This window comes from Channa argus, chromosome 15 (assembly GCF_033026475.1).
Source record: "Channa argus isolate prfri chromosome 15, Channa argus male v1.0, whole genome shotgun sequence".
In the NCBI taxonomy this organism is placed as follows: Eukaryota; Metazoa; Chordata; class Actinopteri; order Anabantiformes; family Channidae; genus Channa; species Channa argus.
The window spans coordinates 23,199,087-23,222,257 of NC_090211.1; the positions used below are offsets into that span (position 1 = coordinate 23,199,087).

A 23,171-nucleotide genomic window follows, 5' to 3' on the forward strand; every position below is an offset into this window, starting at 1 on the left:
AATCTGGCCTCTCTGACTTTATCTCCAAAACATCTAACATGAGCTGTCCCTCTGATGTACTCATTCCTGATCCTGTCCATCCTCGTCACTCCCAAAGAGAACCTCAACATCTTAAGCTCTGCTACCTCCAGCTCTGCCTCCTGTCTTTTCTTCAGTGCCACTGTCTCTAAGCCGAACAACATTGCTGGTCTCACCACCGTCTTGAACATCTTTCCTTTCATTCTCGGTTCTGTCCACTTACATCTGTGCAACTTTATTTGTATGAAGCCTTGGATACAGCAGATCATGTCCTACTAACATCAACCTGTTCAGCCAGAAATGTATTTATCTTTGAGGTAGGACTGCGGGAAAGTCACAGTTACAATGGAGTACCTCTCACTTTTGTTCTTGGCCCACTTTTATTCTCTATAAGTAATTTTGGTCTTAATGCAGAGGGACCCCAGATAAGACCATTTTATAGCTGTGCACATTCATACATAGTCCTCTTAAACTTCAATTGGCTTTTTGATTCTTTTAGACTTTATTTAGTTTCTTGGTTTTCCCCTCTGTCTATCTATCTATTTATCTATCCGTCTATCTATCTAACTTGTGCTTAACACTAAAAAAACTAATTAAACTTTTCATACTGTCTCCAGTTTCTCAGTTCCTGAAGGTGCTTTTCAGGAGAATCTCAATTTGCTTGAGGTTCTTTCAACTGAAAACCATCATCAGAACCCTTCTAGACATTTTCTACCCATGATAGTGGTGCTAGATTAAAATGATATTATTTTGATGGATTTACTGCAGCTGAGAATATAAAAATACAACAGCATGTACATAAAAAGGTAAACTCATCTAACATGTAGCTACCACTGTGTTTGCTATAAAAATCTGTCTGTATTTTTGTCATCAAGCAATTTAACTCATTCACAAGTTAACCCAGCAAACAGTATTTTAGACATAAGTGAACCAGGTTCTGAATCACTATGCAGACCAGTGTGGAGATAGACCAAAACACCTGTAACCATTTACTGGACACAATGGAGACAAAAGTGGATGCTACCTGGAATTTAGGTTAATATCATGGCTATCAGTGGAATTTTAACTGAATGGCAGTTGTGCTTTTTATAGAGCAGAAAAACAAACCCACTTTCTGAATCAAACTTTATTGAACATGCTGACAGTATGACATCACTTCCTAGTCAACCCGCTACAACAAATAAAGGCTAACGCTAAAGCTAATTCTAGTTGCAAGGAGAGTGAGGGGAGATGCTACAGAACACATAATATGACATTATCACCACAGGTGGGTTACAGAGTGCAATTTGCTTCTGGAGACAGTCGACATTTCGCCACAGTCAGGTACGTCTCCACCTGTCAACAAAAGCACCATCATTACATCAGTGCCATCATGTTAAGTCAGTGCCATCACATTTAATCATCCCAAGGCACTATTATATTTATTATTACATCCCCCTCCCCACCTTGTGCATGTCCTTTTTGAAGCAGGCTAGCAGCTCGTAGCTGCGTCTCTGAGACTCGTCTGCTCCAAGACTCTGATAGTAGTTTTCATACGGAGCGAGCTGCTGAACTGCACCATCGGAGATTATCTCGACTCCATCCTGATTGGCCTGCAGAGTCAGGCGATCATCATACAGTGTTCATGTTGGTCAGATAACATCAGTGTGGGAAGTGTGTCTGAAGTGTGTTCTCACCCTGATTAGCAGCAGGATCCCCGTCTTCAGTTCAGACAGTTTGGGAGAAATCTGGTTCCTCTGAGCAGAACCTCCAGAAAGAGACCGACTTGGGAATTCCCAGGATTCAATCAGTCGATAGGAGATTATGAGCAGCTTCAGAACCTGGAACCGATCAGTAATAATGATAAAGTTTCATTCCATTCTGGTTCTGCAGTTTTTTCCACACTGTAGTCTAAAAAGGAGTTTGAGCTGAGCATTTCAGAATTAAAATATCTATAGAGTTCTCACCACAACATTTCAGAATGTTTTTCATCAATAAAGTGATTTATGCCTTAGATAAAAATTATTACAGCAAAGAACTGTGTTCAGAACCCTGTGGAGTCCAGTATCAACTGGACTGTAGTTGACTCAGTGTATAGAAATACCTGCACCCCCTTAACCAGTCATCTTCAAGAACCGCAGAGAGCAAAACCCAGGGTACAATTAATTAATAACAGTATATTACTGCTAGTGTACTGTAGTAACAGTACAATAGCAGTATTAAAACTGCTTTAGTACTGCTGTAGAACTCACAGAGCTGCGCTGGGTCTCATGCTTGTCAATAGGGCTGATAATGTAATCGGAGTTACAGAAATCCTGCAGGAAGATTTTGTTGAGTTGACGCTGCTCATCTGTTTGCAGAGAGTTCTCCTGATGGTAGACAGTAATACTCATTAATATAAAAATAAAACTTACAGTAATGCACACAGTAATACACAGTAAAACTAGTCAATGCATCAGTGGACATACAAAGTCGGACAAGAGTCTCTGGGCGAGGAGGTGCAAGTGTTGGACTCTGCTCACGGCGATAGAGAAGAGACGCTGGCTGTCTGTGATTGGCTGAGAGGAGATGCCCAGAGAGAGGACAGATAGCAGGAGGATGACTGGCAGACAGGTGAGACAGACAGACAAACATTAGGATATGATGTGATCAGATGTGTGTCGGAGTTGTGATCAGTGTCTGCAGTTTGACTATCAACATGTTGGCTACATGAAAAAAAAATAACTAGTGTACAAAGCTGCCTAAACTCTGGATTCAGACTTATCCAAGCTGAAATCTGCAAAACTAAAATAAATATATTTATAATATGGTTTGATTAAACAAGGTGAAGGCAAAGGCCCAGTCTCAATTCTCCTCCTTGGCCCTACCACTCAGGCCTAACCCTCCCAAGATTTGTCTAAACAATATCTTTGTCGCGGTCTGTGGCATTAAATGTTTGAAGCATTTATTTTGACCACCATCTCCTGGCTGCTCTTGACCAGTTACTGCACCTCCATGGGTCTGCTACAGAGAGAGGAGAACTTTTCTGCCCCGATAGTCCTGAATACAGTTCCAACTCGATCAGTGTTCATATAAAGGTATTTACTGACAGACAGTAACAACATAAGTGAAGCAGAATAAAGTTAAAAAACAGGTAGGAAATTATGAAAAAGCTTAAAAAGTGTTGAAAACAAAATCAAAACAAGAGCAATACCCTGCCACTCAAATGTCTAAAAACACCTCTGTTCCTCATGTCTTACCTTTGTCATCATTTGTCTTACCTTTGTCCATGGCTTGTTCCACGTTCAGGTTCTGGGTCTGGGTCAGGTTTAAATTCAGGATCTGGTTTAGATTTTGGATCAGTTCTGATGTGTTCAGCTCAGAGCTTTGTGGTTTTATAGCAGAAAATCTGATGAATTAATTCATCAACAGAAACATGAAACGAACAAACAACCACACATTGTTACTGTCTCTGTTAGTGTGCGTGTCAGTGTGTTGACCAGAATTTAATCCTCAATCATCATATTTATAGAAAATAAATGTCACGTTTCAAATATTAAATCTTCAAACTTCATTCAGCGACACACAGGAAACAGAAGTGGAAACGTTTGCACACAACTGTACTTTCAGTACCATTACTACCTCTTAATTAGTTGTTTAGTAAGTTAACTGATGCTTTCATCCAAAGAAACTAAGGTTGGAAACAAACATAAAGACTGGACAGTTCACACTTTCCACTGTCAGTCACAGATTTCCGGTCTCTGAAAACAGAACACAAGAGTGGGCAATACACTGAACCACTGGAGACAGACAAAGCCCCTGTGAGAACATACCAGGCAAATTTCACCTTTTATGAACAGAGCAACTTGGCTTATAAGAAAAGAAAAAACAGCAAGATTGAAATGGAGAGGTGAGAACAACATGAACTGTAGAGCTATAAAGGCAAGTGCAGGTAAAATGACTTTATGTAAAGCTGTAGTTACTGTGGATCACTGTCTGCTGTGAAATATTTAAATAAAATCTTTGTATATACCATTGGCAAAGACGCTTAATACTTTCATCTTCATTAGCTTTGTGAGTACTTAGTGTTTGAGTATTTAATATATATTCTAATCCCACACCATGAAAAATTATCTCTATCTTTGACCTTTTTCAGTCTCACTGACAGTACACAATGTTGAAACGTCTGTCTCCTTACTGACCCATTTGACCACGCCGACCTCTTTCCTATGTAGACTTTTAGTCTCACTGTACTCGTTCATTACTCCAGGCGTTAGGCTGCATTAACAGAGCACAGTGCCTGAGAGGTGGACGAGATTTGCTGAGTAAAGCTCAGTTGTTGTCTTCTGACAGACTTTGTTGATGATGATGGATGGAAAAAATTAATTACTGAACAGTGACATGAGCAATGATTGTTTTCTCTCAGAGACATGAATTTATTCAGATGTCACTGATCTTAGTTCAGATTCATCATACTCACAGAAAACTGAGCTGAGAGACATCTGTTTTAACCTGGTTAAATAAGACACATTGATCTGAAATAACTCATTAACAGTTAGGTAATGGGTTAACACAACATAGTAAAGTAGAACATATAATGACTGACTCCTCACACTGTTTGTTATAAATTTAATTTAAATTTAATTTATAACACAAAACCCCCCCACACTCCTTCGGTTTGTCCTCTCAGCTTCATCAGATTGAATGGGATGTGTTTGTGAAGTGTTGTCTTCATGTATCTTCACAGACGTTGGTCTTTGGTTGAACCACTACAGTCAGAGACTGTCTGACGGTGTACTGAAAGATGAACCACCACCTCAGGCTGGAGCCAAAGGGTCTGAATATTTTGGTAAATAACCTGAAACGTAAGACATCATGTTATGGCTTTATTACTGTGGAGCTGCTGTTTGTGTGTTTTTCTTGTGTTGATAATAAAACAAAAGTATTAAATGACCTGTGTGTGTTAATGAGACAAACTGTGTCCTTGTTGTTTATTCACACCGTTGTGTATTAATGTGTTTGCGTGTAACCTTTTAATATTCACTCTGTGACACAGAAACACGCTCATCCATCTTAACATGCCTCCATCACCTAGGGTCTCCATGGTGACAGCCATAGACACACACACACAAACACACACTGAAATCGGTTGATCATAGTTTTTGTTGTCGTGTCATCAGACTGCTGCCCATGTGTTCTTTTTTACATACATCAATCAGATGTGTGCATCAGCTTGAGTTTGTTAGACTTTTTGGGCCAACAACATTTTATCTGTTAATACAGACTAACCTGAAACTAAACCAGCTGCTGAGAAGGTTTCAGACGGTGGATCTATAATATATATATATCCAAGACAACAATAACAGTTTATAAAACCCACAGATCCAAGATCAGGTCAAAGAGTGAAAAATATTATCACCTGTTGACCCACATACATAGAGCAAGGTCCAGGTTTCAGGTTCATTGTTAGAATCGGGTTAATATAAGTAATGTCTAATTTTAAATACTCAAAAATACTCAAAAAAGAAAATACTCATAGTAATGTCTCCATTGTTAATGGTACTTTGGGCTGTGAGTCTGTGGACACCGTGATCTAGCATTATCAATTCGATCCAGGATCTGTTTAATGATTTACAAAGAACAGGTGTAAATATCGGTGTAAACTCTGTGAAGAACAACAGCAGAATCTTTTAAAAGTTTAATCACACTTTTGTCACAACATTTAAAGTAATCCACCAATCAAATAAAAGGGTTTCTTAGCAAAAAGCTACCCCCTGAACAAATTACTATTTTAATGATAGTAACTGGTAACTTTTATCCAAACCACTTTACAATGTTGTTTCTCATTCATTCGTGAATGACAGCTGCCATATATGGAACCCCACCTGTCCCACTGGCCCGGGCTGACTTGTTGGTAGTTGAACCACTGACCCTTGGGTATAATAGTGCAGATTTACCAGACAAAATAAAAAATACATGAAATAATAGGTAAATCTGCTGTGAACAGAGCTGAAGGTGAAGTGGTTCATTGAAGCCACAGTGTGAAAGAGTTGAAATATCTTTGAAAAGAGTTAATCCAGGACATCATGGGCTGTAATTGGACAATTTAACTTTGAGACGTATGTTGTACCTGTGAACAGGGACCAAAACTGAACCTGCATCAGAGCCATTTCATTAGAGAAGAAACTTTGTGGATGTTTTTAATGGGAGGTAATCTGAAGCAGTTGTGAGTGGTTACTGACTGGCCCATTTGAATCTCTCATTCGTCGGTTCACAGCAGTGCAACACCTGACTCAGGTTTACCTGTAAAGCAAGAACATAGAAAAAAACACCTGCACCAGAATCAGCTAATCAGAATGCCAATCATTTTGCGGATTTTTTAAAATAAATAAAGGGTAGATGCCAACTTTAACCTGTTTAACCAGGTCGATTTCCATGAATATGCTGCTGTCATTACTATGATTCCATAAAAATACCAATACAGCTGAGTAAAAGTCTTACTTATACAAACATACAAATGTGTTAAATATGCACTTAAGGTAAAAATACTGTGTGTACTGTGATATCAGATTAGTCATCTTTACTACTGCAATAGCTTGAGGTGTTTCCCAAATTAGGATTCAGGCTCCTTCAAAGGGTCAACAAATAAGGTTTATGGGTTCTGATACAGAAATCTGTTCATATTTTGAACTTGTGCAATCAAAAACCACACTACAATAATGTTTTACAGGCCACAAGTCAAAGGGTCCAACATCGTTTTAGAATAATATGCTATATTTTTTCAATGGGCAATATTCGTATCTACTGTTCCTCTAAAAATGAAGGCGTAACATAGAGGAACTGCAGTACTTCAATAAATTATGTAGTTACTTTCCTGTTAATCACCATTAAAAAATAGAGTTTGCTAAGAGACAAAATTAGTCTAACAAACCGAAGCAGAAAACACGAAAAAACTTTTCTGTTCAACTGTTTGAATAAAGATTAATTTTAGATTCACGTTCTCCTACTGATCATGTGACTTGTCATCAATTGTTTCTGGTCAAAGCTCCTGAACTTATACAAACTGATCTGGACTGGTTTAGTACAAGGATAAGAACAGGAAAGAATCATATGGCCTTTTTCTTTCTTTTCCTTCTGATGACAACAGTTAGTTTTACAGAAACTTTAATGTCTCCAGATAGAAAAATAAAAACCTTTATGCTTCCTTTGTCTGCTTCCATCTGTCGCTGCTCTGAAGCTGACATCCATTTGTCTGCTGCTCCCTGACAGGTAGCACCCAAAAAATAAGCTGACCCAGGGCACCATCACACGATAGACTCCCTCAGGTTTTCCTCTTGCAGGAAGTCAGAGACACTGTTAGGAGGAGCATTGTGGAGGAGGAACTCGCTCTGAAGCTCCACTCGGGCAGGAGGATACCTCTCCTCACTTGTAGCATTAGGGTTTTCATCCTTTTTGTCTCCATATAGCTGACTGATTCGTTTGTAGAGCAGTCCCTCTGTCTCTGGTGGCCGCTCTTTGTCTCCCTGTCCCTCTGTCTTCTCACGATATTTGTAGGATGCCAGTTTGACAGTCCGTTGCAACAGATGTTTCCTGTATGCTCGCTGGATCACTGCTGCTGCCACTTCCTCCTGCTTTCTCCTTAGGGTGCTGCTGATTGGCTCATACGACACCTATGGATGACAACTATGCTGTCACTTCAACATCTGGGAACAAACGTGTCTGATAAAGCAGCGAACAAACTCTGAGACATTGTGAGACATTCATTTGATATTTCAGCAAAAAAAAATGTTTGGAACTAATGAAGGTCCAAAACTCGATAATTTTTCTGTGAATAAATGAATGTCTTTTTGTTTTCCCTGATAATTCAAACTGAACATGTGATATACTAAAAACTGCCTGACGTATTGAATTCATGGCAGTAAGGAAGGAAAATACCACTTATTTTACCTTTCAAAAGAAGTCTTTATCAGTTCAGTCATGTGCAAACAGTTACACATGGTTGGTCCTGATTATTGTATAGTAGAACCTGGAGCCCAGCAGTTGACACAGATTCTAAAAATACATATGATTCTACTCTTGGTTTAGACTTTGTGTTTTTGTTTTAATTTACTTAAAGACAACTGTGTAATGAATGCAAAGATGTTAATGTACAAAACTTTTGCTTTTGTGCTTCATAGCATATTTACAAGAACCAATGTGGACTTACCATTTTCTGCAAATGGTTCAGGAGTAATATTAAAATATATTTAGCTTAAGATTTTAATGAAATACTCAAATGCAAAAAAAAGTTTGTGTGAGAATAAATCAAACTGACCATTTAGGTAACAGTTAAAAACAGATAATAGAGCAGATAAAAACCTTGGATGGGTTATTGGCCATGAATTTCTCCTCCATGCTTGCTTTGAGAGTGTCCATCGCTCCTGAATCACCCAGCACCTAACACAAAGACAATATAACATCATACGGTAAATGCTAACATATTGTGAGACATGACCCGGTGATGTTACCTGTGCTGTGAGAGCCAGCAGGATGTCCAGACAATGGATCTTGTCTCCAGGAACCAGAGGCAGATCCATGTGGATCAGTTTGATGGTGTTGGGTTTGGGAATCCTCAGAGGGTCCTGCAGTGTGTCACAAAACTCTGACAGCTGACTGTAGCAGACAGAAGAAACAGATCAGGTCCAGGAATGAGCCAGGCTGAGATCCAGATTGTAAGAACCAATTAATTCTTCCTCTGTTGTACATGATACTCACCTATACTTTATAAACTGCGAAGCATCGGGGTCGAACTTCTCCCAGGTTTCATAGAACATCTCAAAGTCATCCTCACACAGCGGCTCACTGCTCTCTTCTGTGGCCACATTAAAATTCTCCAGAATGATGGCGATGTACATGTTGACTACCACTAGGAAAGACATGATGATGTAGGAGGTGAAGAATACCATTCCCACTGCCGAACTGCCACAGTTTCCCCTGACAGCTGATCCTGGATTCTCGATATTTGGGTCACAGTCCGGTGGTGAGTTCATGATGGGATTCAGCAGGCCGTCCCATCCAGCTGATGTGGTGATCATAAACAAACAAATCATGCTGTTCCCAAAGTTCTCAAAGTTAAACATGTCATCGATCATGGCCTCCTTCTTCACATAAGCAAAGTTTGACATGCCAAAGATGGAAAAGATGAACATGATGAGGAAGAGGAGGAGGCCAATATTGAAAAGAGCAGGAAGTGACATCATCAGTGCAAACAGCAGTGTCCGGATCCCCTTAGCTCCACGAATAAGACGAAGGATTCGGCCAATACGAGCCAATCGAATCACACGAAAGAGTGTGGGGGAAACAAAATACTTCTCTATGATGTCAGCGAGGAGGAGGCCTGAAGGCATGAAGGGAGAGAGGAACAAAAGAAAGAGGAAAACTTGGTATTTGAAACATTCCTCATCTGGTTCTATAGGCACTATAGGTACTATTTACAACTTTAACCTACGGAAAAGCAAAAAAGTCAAGTAGAGTCAAGTTGTGCTGGTCCTGTGAAGTGGAAAAGGGGCTTAAGGGGCTTAAGGGGCTTAGGATTTAAACCCACCTAGTGCAGGTCCTTTAGTCCTACTGACATGTTCCATTCTCTGTAATAAAATGTCGTAGTTGATGGTGTCCAGTGCAGCACTGCAGGTCTAACAGTACAGAGTATAGAACCTATTGTTGGGAGCTCTGAGAAGATCATTAATAACTTTTATCAGTTTCTGTACGATGATGAACTTTAAATCCTGACTAGAAATCTACAAAAAATGTATTCCTGCATAGGTGGTCACAAAAACGCAGAAAAAAATGATGATGATACAAGATTGGATATTGGTCTGTAAGTGGCTAAAACAAACAAAGGTTTTTAAGTAGGGGTTTGATTATCTTATAAGCCTTTGGTACATAGTTTGTTAATAAAAATAAAAGATGTCGCAACAAATTTTTACCTTGGTCCAAAGCTCTCCAGGACATTGTCTTTCTTTTTATGTTAAGTCTGTATAAGGTCGCTCAAAATGGACAAGGTGGTACTTCTGAACCGATCAAACATGAACTTTGTACATTCTGGTGTCCTCAGTTTCTCTAAAACCTGGCTCAACGCATCAATTCTGGATAACAGACTGCAGCTGTCGGGCTTTCACCTGTATCGATTGGAACAGTGTAACGGGCCGATCAGGGTAAATGAGAGGAAGTGGAATCTGCTTCAATATCAGTGAAGGTTTCTGTACCAATGTCATGCTGTTAAGTAGAGCCTGTAGCCCGAACCTAGAAACTCTATTTATAAACTGTAAACTATTTTGTTCTCTGTAAACTAGTTTACCTCATTTTAACGGGTTTGTGTTTACACCCGACCGCACCCCCAGACTCCATTTCGATTTTACTGGGATTTTAACAAAGCAAAACTGAACCATGAACTGCCTAAATACAAAAAGCACATAAACTGCCCCACCAGAGAAAATAATACAGTGGATCACTTCTACACTGTACTAATAACACATATTGCTGTGTTCCCAGAGCAGCTCTGGGTTTCTTGGATCTCTGCATGGTTCATCGCCTGCTGACATATATGCATATGACATATATATATAAAGGTAAAATCTGCAAAGTCTTTAGTTAAAACTGTGAAGAGATGGACCAGATAGGCAAAGGAACAGCTGCAGGACTGCTTTGACTGCACAGACTGGAGTGTTTTTGAGCATGCAGCTGAAAACCTGGATGAACTAACTGACACTGTGACATCATTTTTGTGAGAGCATGTGTGTGCCAACCCAGACCTATCACACATACAGCAACAAAAAGCCTATGCTTCACAGCTAAACTCACGTAGCTTCACAGGACTAAAGGAGGCACTTCTATGAGCTTTTTAAGGAGGAAGCTCATAGAAGTACAACTAGACTCCTGTACAGGCAGGCAAGAAATACACAAAATTGATCAAGGTGGCAAAGAGAAACTATGCTGAAGAGCTAAAAAAAAATAAAGTCAAAATACTGACAGACAGTCTGAATGCACTTTATTGCAAGTTTGAAGGCCCAGCCCAACATCCCCCACCTGCAGGGATCATCACCACCACACTTGTATCCAACCCCCTAAATCCACCCAAAGACACATAAAGTGCACTCCCTTCCCCACCTCTCCCCCATGACACCAGGACAACATACACCCCCCCTACTCCCACATCCAGACACCCAGACAGGCCCATATAAAGTCAGCCCATCCTTTTTGAAAGCGTTTGCTGACCAACTGGCTCCAATCTTCACCCAAATCTTCAACAGAGTCCTTTTAACTTTAAAACATTCAATCATGGTGATTGCCTACAAGGTAAACAGGTCAGTAAACAATGCATTTAACATAGGACTGCAATAAATTATGCCACAGAAGCTGCTAATCCAGTTCTACACTGTCTGTGCACCTCTACCACAGTCTGGTTTGGAGCAGTCACCAAACAGGATCAGACAACACCAGACATTAAGAATGGCCTGGTGTGCAGTGCATCGGGAGGACTGTGCTCCCCTGGATCCCAAAACATCAAAGCACAGTCCTATCAGAAAAGTGTTCACATTTCACGAGATGCAAGTGCAAGAAAGAGCAGAAGTTTTTTTTGTTTTTTTTTATAGATTTAAGTGCATAGGTAGATGCGGAAGAGTTTTTTTTTCAGCAGTTTTTCAGCAGGACATGTACTACTGCAGGAATGGGGCGAAGAAAATACCCACAGAACCCTCTGGCTGTGGCTCAGTTGGTAAGGCAGTTGTCCATGGACCACACGGTCAGTGGTTTGATCCCTGGTCCTAGCTACATGTTGAAGGTTCTTTGGGCAAGACACTGATCCCCAGGTTGCTCCTGCTGGGTCAGGTGAGCACCTTGCATGGCAGCCGCCACCGTCGGTGTGCAAGTGTGTGAATGCGTAAATGGGAATAAACATTGTAAAGCACTTGGATAAAAGTGCTATATAAGTGGCCATTTTAGAGATTCTTCTCTCTGGCTAGTGCTACAGAGCTCTATTTATGAAAACCACCAGAGACCATAACAGTTTCTGTCTTCAGGTCATCGTATTCATTAACAGCAGACCTTGTACCACTACATGGAGCTTGTACCATAAAAGGGGCAGCTGTAACTAATTTGGTAATGTAGTTGTCCGCGGACATTGGTTGAATCTATAAAGCTATATAAGCAGCAATTTACCATTTACATTGCTGCTATCAATGCTGTACTATACACGTTGGATATACTAATACTCAATCACTACATCCTCCCATAAACACTAAACACGCACACACTGCATTTGTATTGGAACACACACTCCAGCTGATCCTGCCTTCTTTGGGTCATTCTTAGATTATCTATCTGCGCTGCTTTTTTAGAGGGGCAAGAATCAATTTTTTCTTATCCCGTAAGTTTCTTATCTCCAATTTATACTAGGCTTGGGACTGCACACCTGGGGATGAGGGGCTGTTAGGGGTTCAGTGTCTTGCCCAGCAACACTTCGACAGGTTACTGTTGAAGGTACTCCGGCCCTATGGTCAGTGGGCGGCCACTCTACCAACTGAGCCACTGCCACCTGTACAGGGGTGTTATTAGTATCCAGTAAATCAGAAACTTAATTTGATTGTTTCTACTCCTCTCAAGTCAGTTACTGACAGTTACAGTTACTGTAAAAAAAGAGAGATGTGATATTTAATATTCAACATTGAATTGTTTCAAGTGTTTGGTTTTTATGTTTATTTTTAGCGGACACATATTTTTTAGCAGACACAAAAATAAAGCTTTGTGGGGGCAACAGCTGTAAGGACATTACAAAGAAGCATGTAATACTGGATCTCTGCTTTCAGAGCTCAATCTGGGTTGTCAGGTTTTAGGCGGCCTAATAAACGCAGCCATATTTTTAGATAAGAGAGAAGCACCAACTAAAGTATGCCAAGAAAAAACTAAAGATGAGACACACTGGGCAGCGAAGAGATGGAGTGATGAATCTAGACAAAGAAATCATTTCTACCAGCTAATTGCTAAACATGCGGGTCTAAGAATGAATTTGGAATTAGTTAACATTAGCTAGGTGTTTCAGAAAACAGGTGCTTGAGTAATACAGGTATATATTATGTCCCAAAATTACTTGATTGGTAACAAAAACTGGTCCCTATTGTTATGGGATACAGAATTAGGCTTAATGTACAACTGAATATATTTTCCTAAAGTCTAAGACACATGAAGAGAAACAGACCTACAATGGACAGGATCACGACCACAAAGTCGAAGATATTCCATCCAACACCAAAATAGTGCTGCCTGAGTGCAATGATCTTCAGAGAGCACTCAGTAGTAAAGATGATGATGAAGACGAGGTTGACCCAGTATAAGATGGTTTCCTTCTCTGTGCTCTGCTCATCTGTCTCCACCATCATGGTCACCATGTTTAGGCAAATAAGCACCATGATGGAGATGTCAAAAAACTGTTGAGTCACTAGGTCAAAGACCAGACCCTGGAACTTGTTCTGCAGAGACAGGAAGCAGAGAGATTGGTGACACCTGTATTTATTGTGAAGATCACTTCTGGTTATACCTTAAAGAAATGGATTGACCTCAGGCCGTGGAACAGGTTTCTGAGGTTTCTTGGAGCCAAGTTTCTTCATGGCATTATAATATTTCTTTTGCTCCTCCGTCATGAAAATATCTGTTCCTCCCAAGTAAAGAAAAAACAAAGAACAAAGTTAACTCACTGAAGATCTGAATTTTAAACTCCAGGTGGGAAGAGGTGTGCATAGAAACATATCTTTGCTTTCTGCTGGTTGAAGTTGTCAATAATGACTCCAATGAAGAGATTCAGGGTAAAGAAGGAACCAAAGATGATGAAGCAGACAAAGTATAGGTACATGTACAAGTTGTCCTCGTACTTCGGCTGGGCCTCCACCTACACAGGTTGGTAACCACAGTAAAATGACACAAATCAATTTACAGGTTACTTTATTTTTAAAACACAGCCTCACAATTTATAGTATAGGTGTTTTCAATGACATTAATCTGATCTTTGGAACAGTGGGAACTTCAGTACTATCTCCAGTACCAGTATGAGTAATGCCAACAACGGTACTGACCTCTCTGGAATCCACGGCTGCGTACATTATATCCATCCAACCTTTAAAAGTGGCCTGAAACAGACATATGAATAGAAAAATAATGGTCTAATGCTTTAACTGTATCTGTATCGCTGAGCATCTCAGTGTTTGCAGTTAAATCAGGTGCCGAGGGTTCAAACTCACCACTTGCAGCAATGACAGGTAGCCCATGCCCACATTGTCATAGTTTACTTTAACGTTCTTCCAGCGAACCTCTGTGAAATTTTCCTGTATCAAAGAGAAACACTGTGTCTTATTGTTGATCATGTCGGGGTCAAACCTGTCCTCCGACGTCTCGTTGTAACAGTAATAAAACTTCCCAGCAAAGAGGTTGACTCCCATGATGCTGAAGATCAGCCAGAAGATCAAACAAACCAGCAGCACATTAAAGATGGATGGAATTGCTCCAATAAGAGCGTTGACCACCACCTGCACACAGGCATACAGGTATTAGACAGGGAGACAGGCATTAACATAGGCAGAAAGAGTGTGTATCTGTGTTAGAAGTGCCAACCCACCCTCATTCCTTCAAAGCGAGACAAGGCTCTCAGGGGTCTTAATGCTCTCAAAGTCCTCAGAGACTTGATGGCTCCTAGCTCAGAGTATCCTAGGATGTTTGCTGTCAGAGATATCAGAGACACCTGGAAGACAACGCACACATGGGGATGATATCATACAGTAGGTGACTACCGGAAGTGTCCTCGTCTATGTTTCACAGCTTGTCATTTTAACAAAAAGAGAAGTCAGCTCCCTAATGGATAAAATTCTAATAACTGTGGTTATTGATCATCTTACATCTACGATAAGGAAGTCAAGCCAGCACCAGGCATTGGTGAAGTAGGTTTTGAATCCATAGGCGACCCACTTGAGAACCATCTCCACAACAAACACATAGGTGAACACCTGGTCTGCATACTCTAGGACTGTCTTTACAACCGGACGCTGCTCCATGTAGATATCCTCAAATGCCTGTTCACAAGGAGACTTATGTTAGCATTTGGGTAGGTGGGTCTCATTGTTAGGTCAGTGTACATGTGTTATGTAATATTAGTTGTATTACACTGACAGAATTAATTTGCTTTGTTTGAGACTCACTGCAAATTCTAGGAGGTAATTTTCAAAATTTCAACCAGAAAATCAAGCTACTTTTCTTTAATTTCCAGTCATGCTTTGTTTACTGTCCCTATAAATTTGACTATATTGTGACATCATTTGGTTTTAGGCTTTGGTAAAATTGCAGTAGCATGTCTTTTTAAATTGATGTATTCTGTATATAATGGCAATTTTGATGAACAACATTTTAGGTAGTTGTCTAGATAAACACAAGCATACCACAATGTTGTGTTTGCTAAGTTAGAAATTCACCATTAGAAAACATAACAAAAGGACAGATTTTTTTTATTGGATAATGATTATCTTTTGATGAAAAAAGATAACAATTTTTGATGTAATTTTTATGACAAATCCACTGTTTAATAGCAATAAATATTATGTGTCAGTGTTAATATGTTTAGGGTTAGTTAAAGATCATCTCACCTGCCATGTTATTATTAGGAATATCAACCATGTTTGTAATCCACTGTTAGTCTGTCTCCACAGGTTAGTACTCAAACTGCACACATGCCAGGGAACCAATCAAATCTGACCTGGTCAGTCACACAATTAGACCAACTGACTAGCAGCCAGGATTACTGAGCAATAGTCCGACATGTGAAGATACATTAGAGTAAAAATGGAAAATGGAAAAGATAAAAAATAAAAACATGGCATCACTGCAGTGAGTTAGGGTCAAAACTTTGAGTTTGTTAAAAAATCTACAATCTACAATTAATGGTACATAATAATATTTACCAGAGCTCCACTGCTCAGCAGGATCATAAAAATAATGAATGTCTCAAAATAGTTGTGTTCCACAATGGAGAAACAGGCTCTCCTGAGGTTAAACCAGTCCTTCCCTCTGCCCTGGGATATGTCTATGTCCAGGAATGGACATTGATGATAACACTCTGAAATAAACACAAACAAATGTTTTACTTCACTCAACTGTTGAAAACAGGTAGAATTGGCAGGAACAGTCCAGGATGAGCAAACAAGTCATTATAGGGTAGGTACATAGTAACAGGTAAACAAATAAACTGGTGAACAAGGGAATCTGTCAGGTTTATACTAATCAGCCACAACATTACCCCTGGTGGTCTTAATGTCATGGAGGACAAGCGTCAGCATGGCCACTCTGAGTAGCAGCAAGATGTGATGCACTGTGTGCAGAGGTGGTAGAAGTACTGAGCAGATTATCTCCTTTTTACTTAAAGTACAAAAGTAAAAGAACTCCACTTGTATTTTAAACAATAGTGATTTTAGCCAAACATACGGTACAGTGCAGTAATTGATAAAAACTAAGGGTCAAAGGCCATTGTTAGTAAAGTTGTGCTGACAGACATAATGATACATCAACAGTTATTAGTTCATAATGTTTTTCTGAAATCCATCTCAAATCTTTATATTAAAACCACCAGGTAATAAAATGTTGTGGCTGAACACTGAGGGGTTGATTAATAATTGGGAAACAGGTATGTGTCAGGTTTGTGTCCAAACTGCTAAACATCAGTTCCATGGATCACGATTTTGGATTGGTTTGTCCATTGGAACTCAAAAACAACCTCTCTATATCGATAACAAGTGTGTGTTTGTGTGTTTGTTCATACTGTCAGTGAAGCAGTCCTCAGGTGTATTTTCTTCACAATCTTCATCATCTGCATTCTCCTTGACCTCAGGGAGTTTTTGTATGGTGCTGCAGACCGATGACTCGTCAGTCTGAGCAAACACATTAAACACATTTTACTTCAAAACCAAAGAAAACTGCTAGTACTACTTGTCTGTAAAGATTCTCAGTTATTGAGATCCTGGTTATCCTAAAAGTGCATTTCAGTGGCAACTGGACTTGTTTGTAGTTTTAGAAAACATTTCACCTCTCACCCGAGTGGCTAGTACTACTATTATTTTTAACTATATTAAGACTAGTTTTAATACTACTAATAATAAAAATATTAAAGGATTAGATGAATAGAGGAAACATATTCAAGGAAATACATTGTTTGTATATTCTGGGCACCTACAAGCCGGAATTAAAAGTTCTGGATTTTCTTTAAGAATGAGTGTTCTACTGGTTGTATAATAAAACCAAATAGAATATAAATATGTTACTTGGGAGTGAGTGTCATTTTTTTCATCCAACTCATTTTCTTCATCTTCCTCCTCATCTTCATTTTCAGGTGACTCAAACTCAGACTCTGACTCGGCCTCTGCAATGGGGACCTTGAGAAAAGTGATATTGTGGTAGTGGCTGGTCAGGTTGCTGTGGCCGAGAGCATTGACCTCTGATACTGGCTGTTCTGGGGTCACAAAGGTCAAAGCCAACATCTCCTTCATTGTCTTGTCATCTTCCTCACTGTCAACCACTAATAATGAAATTTAAAGAAATGAATAAGTAACATTAAACAACTTAAACTGGTCTGAAGTTGCCATCAATTAAAAAAAAAACGACCACCGGGAAAACCGAATAAAATAACACAAAATAATCACACAGAGCACTAAAAATGTGTTGCTATATTCCACGCTGTGGTCCTACCAGTGGGGCCTTGATTGACAGTGTTCTTCTTTCCCATTAAAGTCCAGATATGTTCCAGAAACCAGGACCTGATCCAGGCTACAGACCTGTTGATCCGATTTATGGCAATCTGCAAGTTGTTTTCCCCTTCCTCTTCTGTAGCCGCCAGATTATCACCACTGAATGAGCTCAGAAGCAAGGCCAGGAATAGGTTCAGGACCTCAAATAAGAACAGCAACAAAAACCAAGAAAATATTTAGGACTGTTTTCTCTTTGTTTGTTCCCAGTATGGTTGAAGCCAGTACCACAGTCTTAGATCCCAGATATGGATTTGGTCATAGCTATTGGGTGCTGAGGGATTAGCGGTGTATTGCGTTCACGGGCTGACACTTACCACCAGGTTTCCGATGACCATGACCATCATGAAGACGATCAGACACATGGCCTGACCTGAGACCTCCATGCAGTCCCACATGGTCTCAATCCACTCGCCACAAAGGACCCTGAAGATAATAAGGAAGGCATGGAAGAAGTCATTCATGTGCCAGCGAGGAAGCGTGCAATCCTCTGCTATACGACAGACACAGTCTTTGTAGTTCTTCCCAAACAGCTGCATGCCAACCACAGCGAAGATGAAAACAATGATGGCTAGAACTAGAGTCAGGTTTCCCAAAGCCCCAACTGAGTTTCCAATGATCTTTATCAGCATGTTGAGGGTCGGCCATGACTTGGCAAGCTTAAATACACGCATCTGAACACAAGACAGGTAGAGAGACAGGTCAGAAGACATGTTAGTGACTGGTAAAACAACATGTGAAGAGACAGGAGGATTGAAGGGTGTACAGTAACATTCTGCTGATAGCATCTGACTGACCAATCGGAAAGAGCGCAGCACAGACAGTCCCTGAACGTTGGCCAATCCCAGCTCCACCAGACTCATGGTGACAATGATACTGTCAAAGATGTTCCAGCCTACCTATAACCAACTCAAAAGGATAGAAATTGATTTTCATGAGAAAAGCTTTTGTTGTCCTTAAAAGACTAAATGACAAACACACGGTCTGACCTGGAAGTAATAATATGGGTCCATAGCCAGAAGTTTGAGGACCATCTCAGCTGTAAAGATTCCTGTAAAGACCTGCAGGGGTGTCAGAGAGTAGATGTTAAATCATGTTAGTGCCAGACACTAAATTTACATTTAATCATTTGTCAGACACTTCTTCCTTACTTGTAAGTCACTTTGGATAAAGGCGTCTGCTAAATGTAAATGCAAATGTAAATCCAAATGTAAATGTAAATGTTAATGTAATGTAAATGCATGGATCCCCTGTTTACCTGGGGCACTCTATCATTAAAGATGAGAATGTGGAAGCCAATCATTCACTCTGTCTATCCCCTATAAACACGGGACACAAACCAGTTTCATCATAGAAAACTTATAGGCTAAATTAGGAACGCAGGAACTCAACTATGTTGATAACATAATGAGTTTTTTGAGGCGAAAGAAAATGCACCGGCATTTCAGGATCAGCACTAACTCTGCTAAATCTCTCCTCCTGCACTGAGAGTCACCAAGATTCTGTAGATGAGCCCAGCATAAAAACTTTTTACTTGTATGTCTCTGCACCCGGCAACCTTCTCCAACAACAGCTGTCTAAACTGTGTTTATCACTGACCAGATTTCCGACACTCAGCAGCTCCTCAAACTCCTCTGTCATTGGATAATGCTCCATAGCCATAAAGACAGTGTTGAGAACAATACAGATTGTGATGCCCAGGTCTACAAATGGGTCCGTGACAATGGTGTAGAGCCATTTCTTGAGCCACCGCCAGCAGCTGCAACAGTCCCATTTTAAAAAGATGTTGGCAAAGGAGTACCAACAGGGTGGACATGGCCTCTGGTCTTCCTCAAAGTCTGAAACACATAGCTGGTTAATGACGATCTGCCAACAGAAATTCTTTATACAGTTAGACCTCAGGGGCCATCACAAGGGTCAAGTTGACTCCCTCCACCTGTCTGAGATCGTCTATCTGTATTTATTCTTATCCTGCAGGCGAAACCTCAAAATTTGGTTTTGATCTGAAACAAAATAATCACTGATCATCAAAATAACTACATATATATATATATATATATATATATGTAAAGGAAGCATAATATGTCATCATTTATGAGAGGAAAATATCTCAGTGGAACCGATATTTAATTTTATAGAAGGTCCACAAACTGTTTTTTTAAACTGGATATAGATTACATCTAAATACGTGTCTCTGTCTTACATGTCTCTATCCATTGTTTCTTGAATTTGACCTGAATCAGTTTCTGTCTAATTCCATGTCTTTCCTATTTCCTTCTCTCATTCTTCCTGGAAACATAAAATCCCCTACTTTAAAGGTCGGAACACGTTAATTACAGCAGCTGAGGGTAAACAAGTGATTGTGGGGTAAATTCAGGTTAAAAGTTTAAACAGATCAACACAACACTACAAACAAGATGTAAAAATAATTTGATGCTTTAATGTCTGTTTAAATTCAAGTTTACACAACCTTTGAGTTAGTGCTGGTTTACCTTCCATGTTGGTGTGTTCTTGCCCGTGAATTTCTACAGATGAGTTTATTGCTTCTTGTTTCTCTGCGAGTGCTGCCCTGTAAGCTGCCTGCTGTAATAACAATGGGAAATGATTCAGATGTGTGTGTTTGGTTCCTCTGTAGTTAATACTTGGGTCTGTCAGGTCGGACCTCCTCGTTTCTCTTCTTCAGCATTTCCAGAATCTGAGCATACTCCTCCTCCTTCCGTTTAGCCTCTGCAATGGTCGCCTCATTCTGCTCAGCATATGCCATCGCCACCACGGCTAAGATCAGGTTAATGAGGTAGAACGAGCCGAGGAAGATGACGACAACGAAAAAAATCATGTAGGTTTTACCTGCGGCACGCAACGTCTGCAGAGACACATGGAAAGAGGTAGAGAGACAGACAGGTGTAGAAAGAGAGTCAGGTGGAGGAAGGCAGATGCATGGAGACAGGTGTACACAGGTGAAGGGGCAGGTGGGGACAGTCCAGATGACTGAACTCCATACTGTATACCATACCCTACGGACCATACCCTGTCTATGTTCCACGTAAATTGACTGAGGAGGTGGTAGTGTTACCTTCCACATAAGCTCCCTCTTCACCACAATTGTTTGGTACATTGGATAACTGCTGATGCTGCACATATGGTTGCAAGAAAAAGTAATGGCACTCTCTGCAGTTTCCTGGTTTTCTGCATAAAGCAAAGCCTTCTGATGGCACTAAATGTCAATTGGAGTCCCTCCAAAGAAACGTGAATGGAGATGTGGTTTAGAACTACCTTGACTTATAAAAACCAACATCAGCTGATGTGAACCATGTCTCACAAAACAAAATCTCAGAAGACCACAGTGTCCACCACAGAAAAAACACTGCAGTATGTCCAAAGTTTGTCCACCTATCCACCTTGAAACTCCCGAACACTACTGGGAAAATGTCTTGTTGACTTATGAAAGAAAGGTAGAAAAAACAAACAAACACATATGACGTACTGTCATCATACAAGTCGCATCATACAAACAAGAAAACATCATTCCAAAATGGAAGTACAGTGAAGGGAGTATTATGGTTTTGGGCTGCTTGGCTGCCACTGGACCTGGACTACTTGCTGTAGAGGAGAAAATTACTAAAGTTTATGAAGGCATCCTACATGATAATATTTGCATGCCTGCAAGGGCTGCAAGCTGAAATTTACTGTGCCTTGCTTAAGTATTAATACCCCTTGAACTTTTTTACATTTTGGCCTTTTTTGTAAATGTATTTTTTGGGATTTTATGTGATTTATGTAATAGAACAAAGTGGCACATAATTGTCAAGTGAAAGGAAAATGAAAATGCATTCAGCCCCCTTTACTCTGATACCACTAACTAAAATCCAATGGAACCAATTGCCTTCAGAAGTCACCGAATGAGTCCACCTGTGTGTCATTTAATCTCAACATAAATACCGCTGTTCTGTGAATCCCTAAAGTTGTGGAGAAGTTTAAAGCAGGGTTAGGTTATAAGAAAATATCCCAAGCTTGAGCATCTAACCGAGCAACGAACAATCTATCATGCAAAAATGGAAAGAGTGTGACACAACTGCAAACATACCAAGACAAGGTCGTCCACTTAAACTGACAGGCCGGCAAAGGAGAACATTAATCAGAGAAGCAGCCAAGAGGCCCATGGTAACTCTAGAGGAGCTGCAGAGATCCACAGCTCAGGTGGGAGAATCTTCCACAGGACAACTATTAGTCATGCACTCCACAAATCTGGCCTTTATGGAAGAGTGGCAAGAACAAAGCCATTGTTGAAAAAGTCCTGACAAGCCATGTGGGGGACACAGCAAAAATGTGAAAGAAGGTGCTCTGGTCAGATGAGACCTAAATTGAACTTTATGGCCCAAATGCAAAACACTACGTGTTGCTGAAACATAACACTGCACATCACCCTGAACACACCATCCCCACCGTGAAACATGGTGGCGGCAGCATCGCGTTGTGGGTGTACTTTTCTTTGGCAGGGACAGGGAAGCTGGTGTGAGTTGATGGGAGAATGGATGTAGCCAAATACAGGACAATCTTAGAAGAAAACCTGTCTGCTAAAGACTTGAGACTGGGGAGGAGGTTGCTTCCAGCAGGACAACGTCCCTAAACATACAGCAGGAGCTACAATGGAATGGGTTAGATCGATGCATGTTCACATGTCATCTGTGTGACCCAGTCAAACTCAAGACAAAAATCCAATTAAGAATCTGAATCTTGACTTGAAAATTGCTGTTCACAGATGCTCTACATCCAATTTGACTGAGCTTGAGCTATTTTGCAAAGAAGGATGGGCAAAGATTTCACTATCTAGTGACCCAGGCAGAGCCCAGACCTCAACCCAATAGAGATGTTGTGGAATGACCTCAAGAGAACTGTTTACACCAGACATCTAAAGAATATGGCTGATCTAAAGCAGTTCTATGAAGGAGAATGTTTCAAAATTCCTTCTGAGCACTGTGCAGGTCTATTCTGCAGGTTCGAGAAGTCTTTGCTTTAGAAAATTGCTCCCAACATTTAAACAGATTTTAAAAGACTATTGCTATAACTTTTTCCACTATGAATTTGTATGAATAATGGGTGTATTCAGCAAATATAATAAACATCATTAATTTATGTTTTAGCAGTTTAGAAATATTGTATTTGTTGATTTGTGACCATGATGAAGATCAGATGACATATCATGACCAATTTATGCAGAAAACCTGGAAATTGCAGATGGTGCTATACCCTCCTGGTTGTTCACTTTGTCAGTGCTTGTTTGGGTTAGATTTTTCAATTCAATTCAACTTGAGCAAGCCATAGACAACAGTGGAGAGGAAAAACTCCCTTTTTACTACATCTATCTACAGTCTCCCCCACCCTCTGATC

The 23,171-nt window shown here is 40.2% G+C and overlaps 2 protein-coding genes across 2 annotated transcripts in view; both read right to left on the bottom strand.

The window, feature by feature from the left end:
* Positions 1-1,129: 1,129 nt before the first annotated feature.
* Positions 1,130-3,407, bottom strand: gh1 (growth hormone 1). The gene is made up of 6 exons (XM_067478395.1): positions 3,258-3,407; positions 2,466-2,599; positions 2,250-2,366; positions 1,695-1,838; positions 1,464-1,610; positions 1,130-1,353 (listed from the first exon to the last, which is right to left on the bottom strand). The coding sequence occupies exons 1-6, from the start codon at positions 3,265-3,267 to the stop codon at positions 1,291-1,293; spliced, it is 615 nt and encodes a 204-aa protein (XP_067334496.1). The 5' UTR covers positions 3,268-3,407; the 3' UTR covers positions 1,130-1,290.
* A 1,206-nt stretch (positions 3,408-4,613) lies between these two features.
* Positions 4,614-23,171, bottom strand: part of scn4ab (sodium channel, voltage-gated, type IV, alpha, b) — a 35,834-nt gene continuing 17,276 nt past the window's right edge. The window contains exons 11-31 of the mRNA XM_067477312.1: positions 20,446-20,646; positions 20,276-20,366; positions 19,383-19,621; positions 18,773-18,844; positions 18,581-18,682; positions 18,101-18,457; positions 17,728-17,926; positions 17,304-17,557; positions 16,805-16,913; positions 15,951-16,105; positions 14,895-15,068; positions 14,618-14,740; positions 14,244-14,528; positions 14,079-14,132; positions 13,757-13,894; positions 13,566-13,670; positions 13,208-13,478; positions 8,731-9,352; positions 8,484-8,628; positions 8,335-8,412; positions 4,614-7,646 (exon numbers count right to left, since the gene is read on the bottom strand). Of these exons, the coding sequence (XP_067333413.1) occupies positions 7,281-7,646; positions 8,335-8,412; positions 8,484-8,628; positions 8,731-9,352; positions 13,208-13,478; positions 13,566-13,670; positions 13,757-13,894; positions 14,079-14,132; positions 14,244-14,528; positions 14,618-14,740; positions 14,895-15,068; positions 15,951-16,105; positions 16,805-16,913; positions 17,304-17,557; positions 17,728-17,926; positions 18,101-18,457; positions 18,581-18,682; positions 18,773-18,844; positions 19,383-19,621; positions 20,276-20,366; positions 20,446-20,646 (4,140 nt within the window). The 3' untranslated portion in view covers positions 4,614-7,280. The remainder of the gene's footprint in view (positions 7,647-8,334; positions 8,413-8,483; positions 8,629-8,730; positions 9,353-13,207; positions 13,479-13,565; positions 13,671-13,756; positions 13,895-14,078; positions 14,133-14,243; positions 14,529-14,617; positions 14,741-14,894; positions 15,069-15,950; positions 16,106-16,804; positions 16,914-17,303; positions 17,558-17,727; positions 17,927-18,100; positions 18,458-18,580; positions 18,683-18,772; positions 18,845-19,382; positions 19,622-20,275; positions 20,367-20,445; positions 20,647-23,171) is intronic.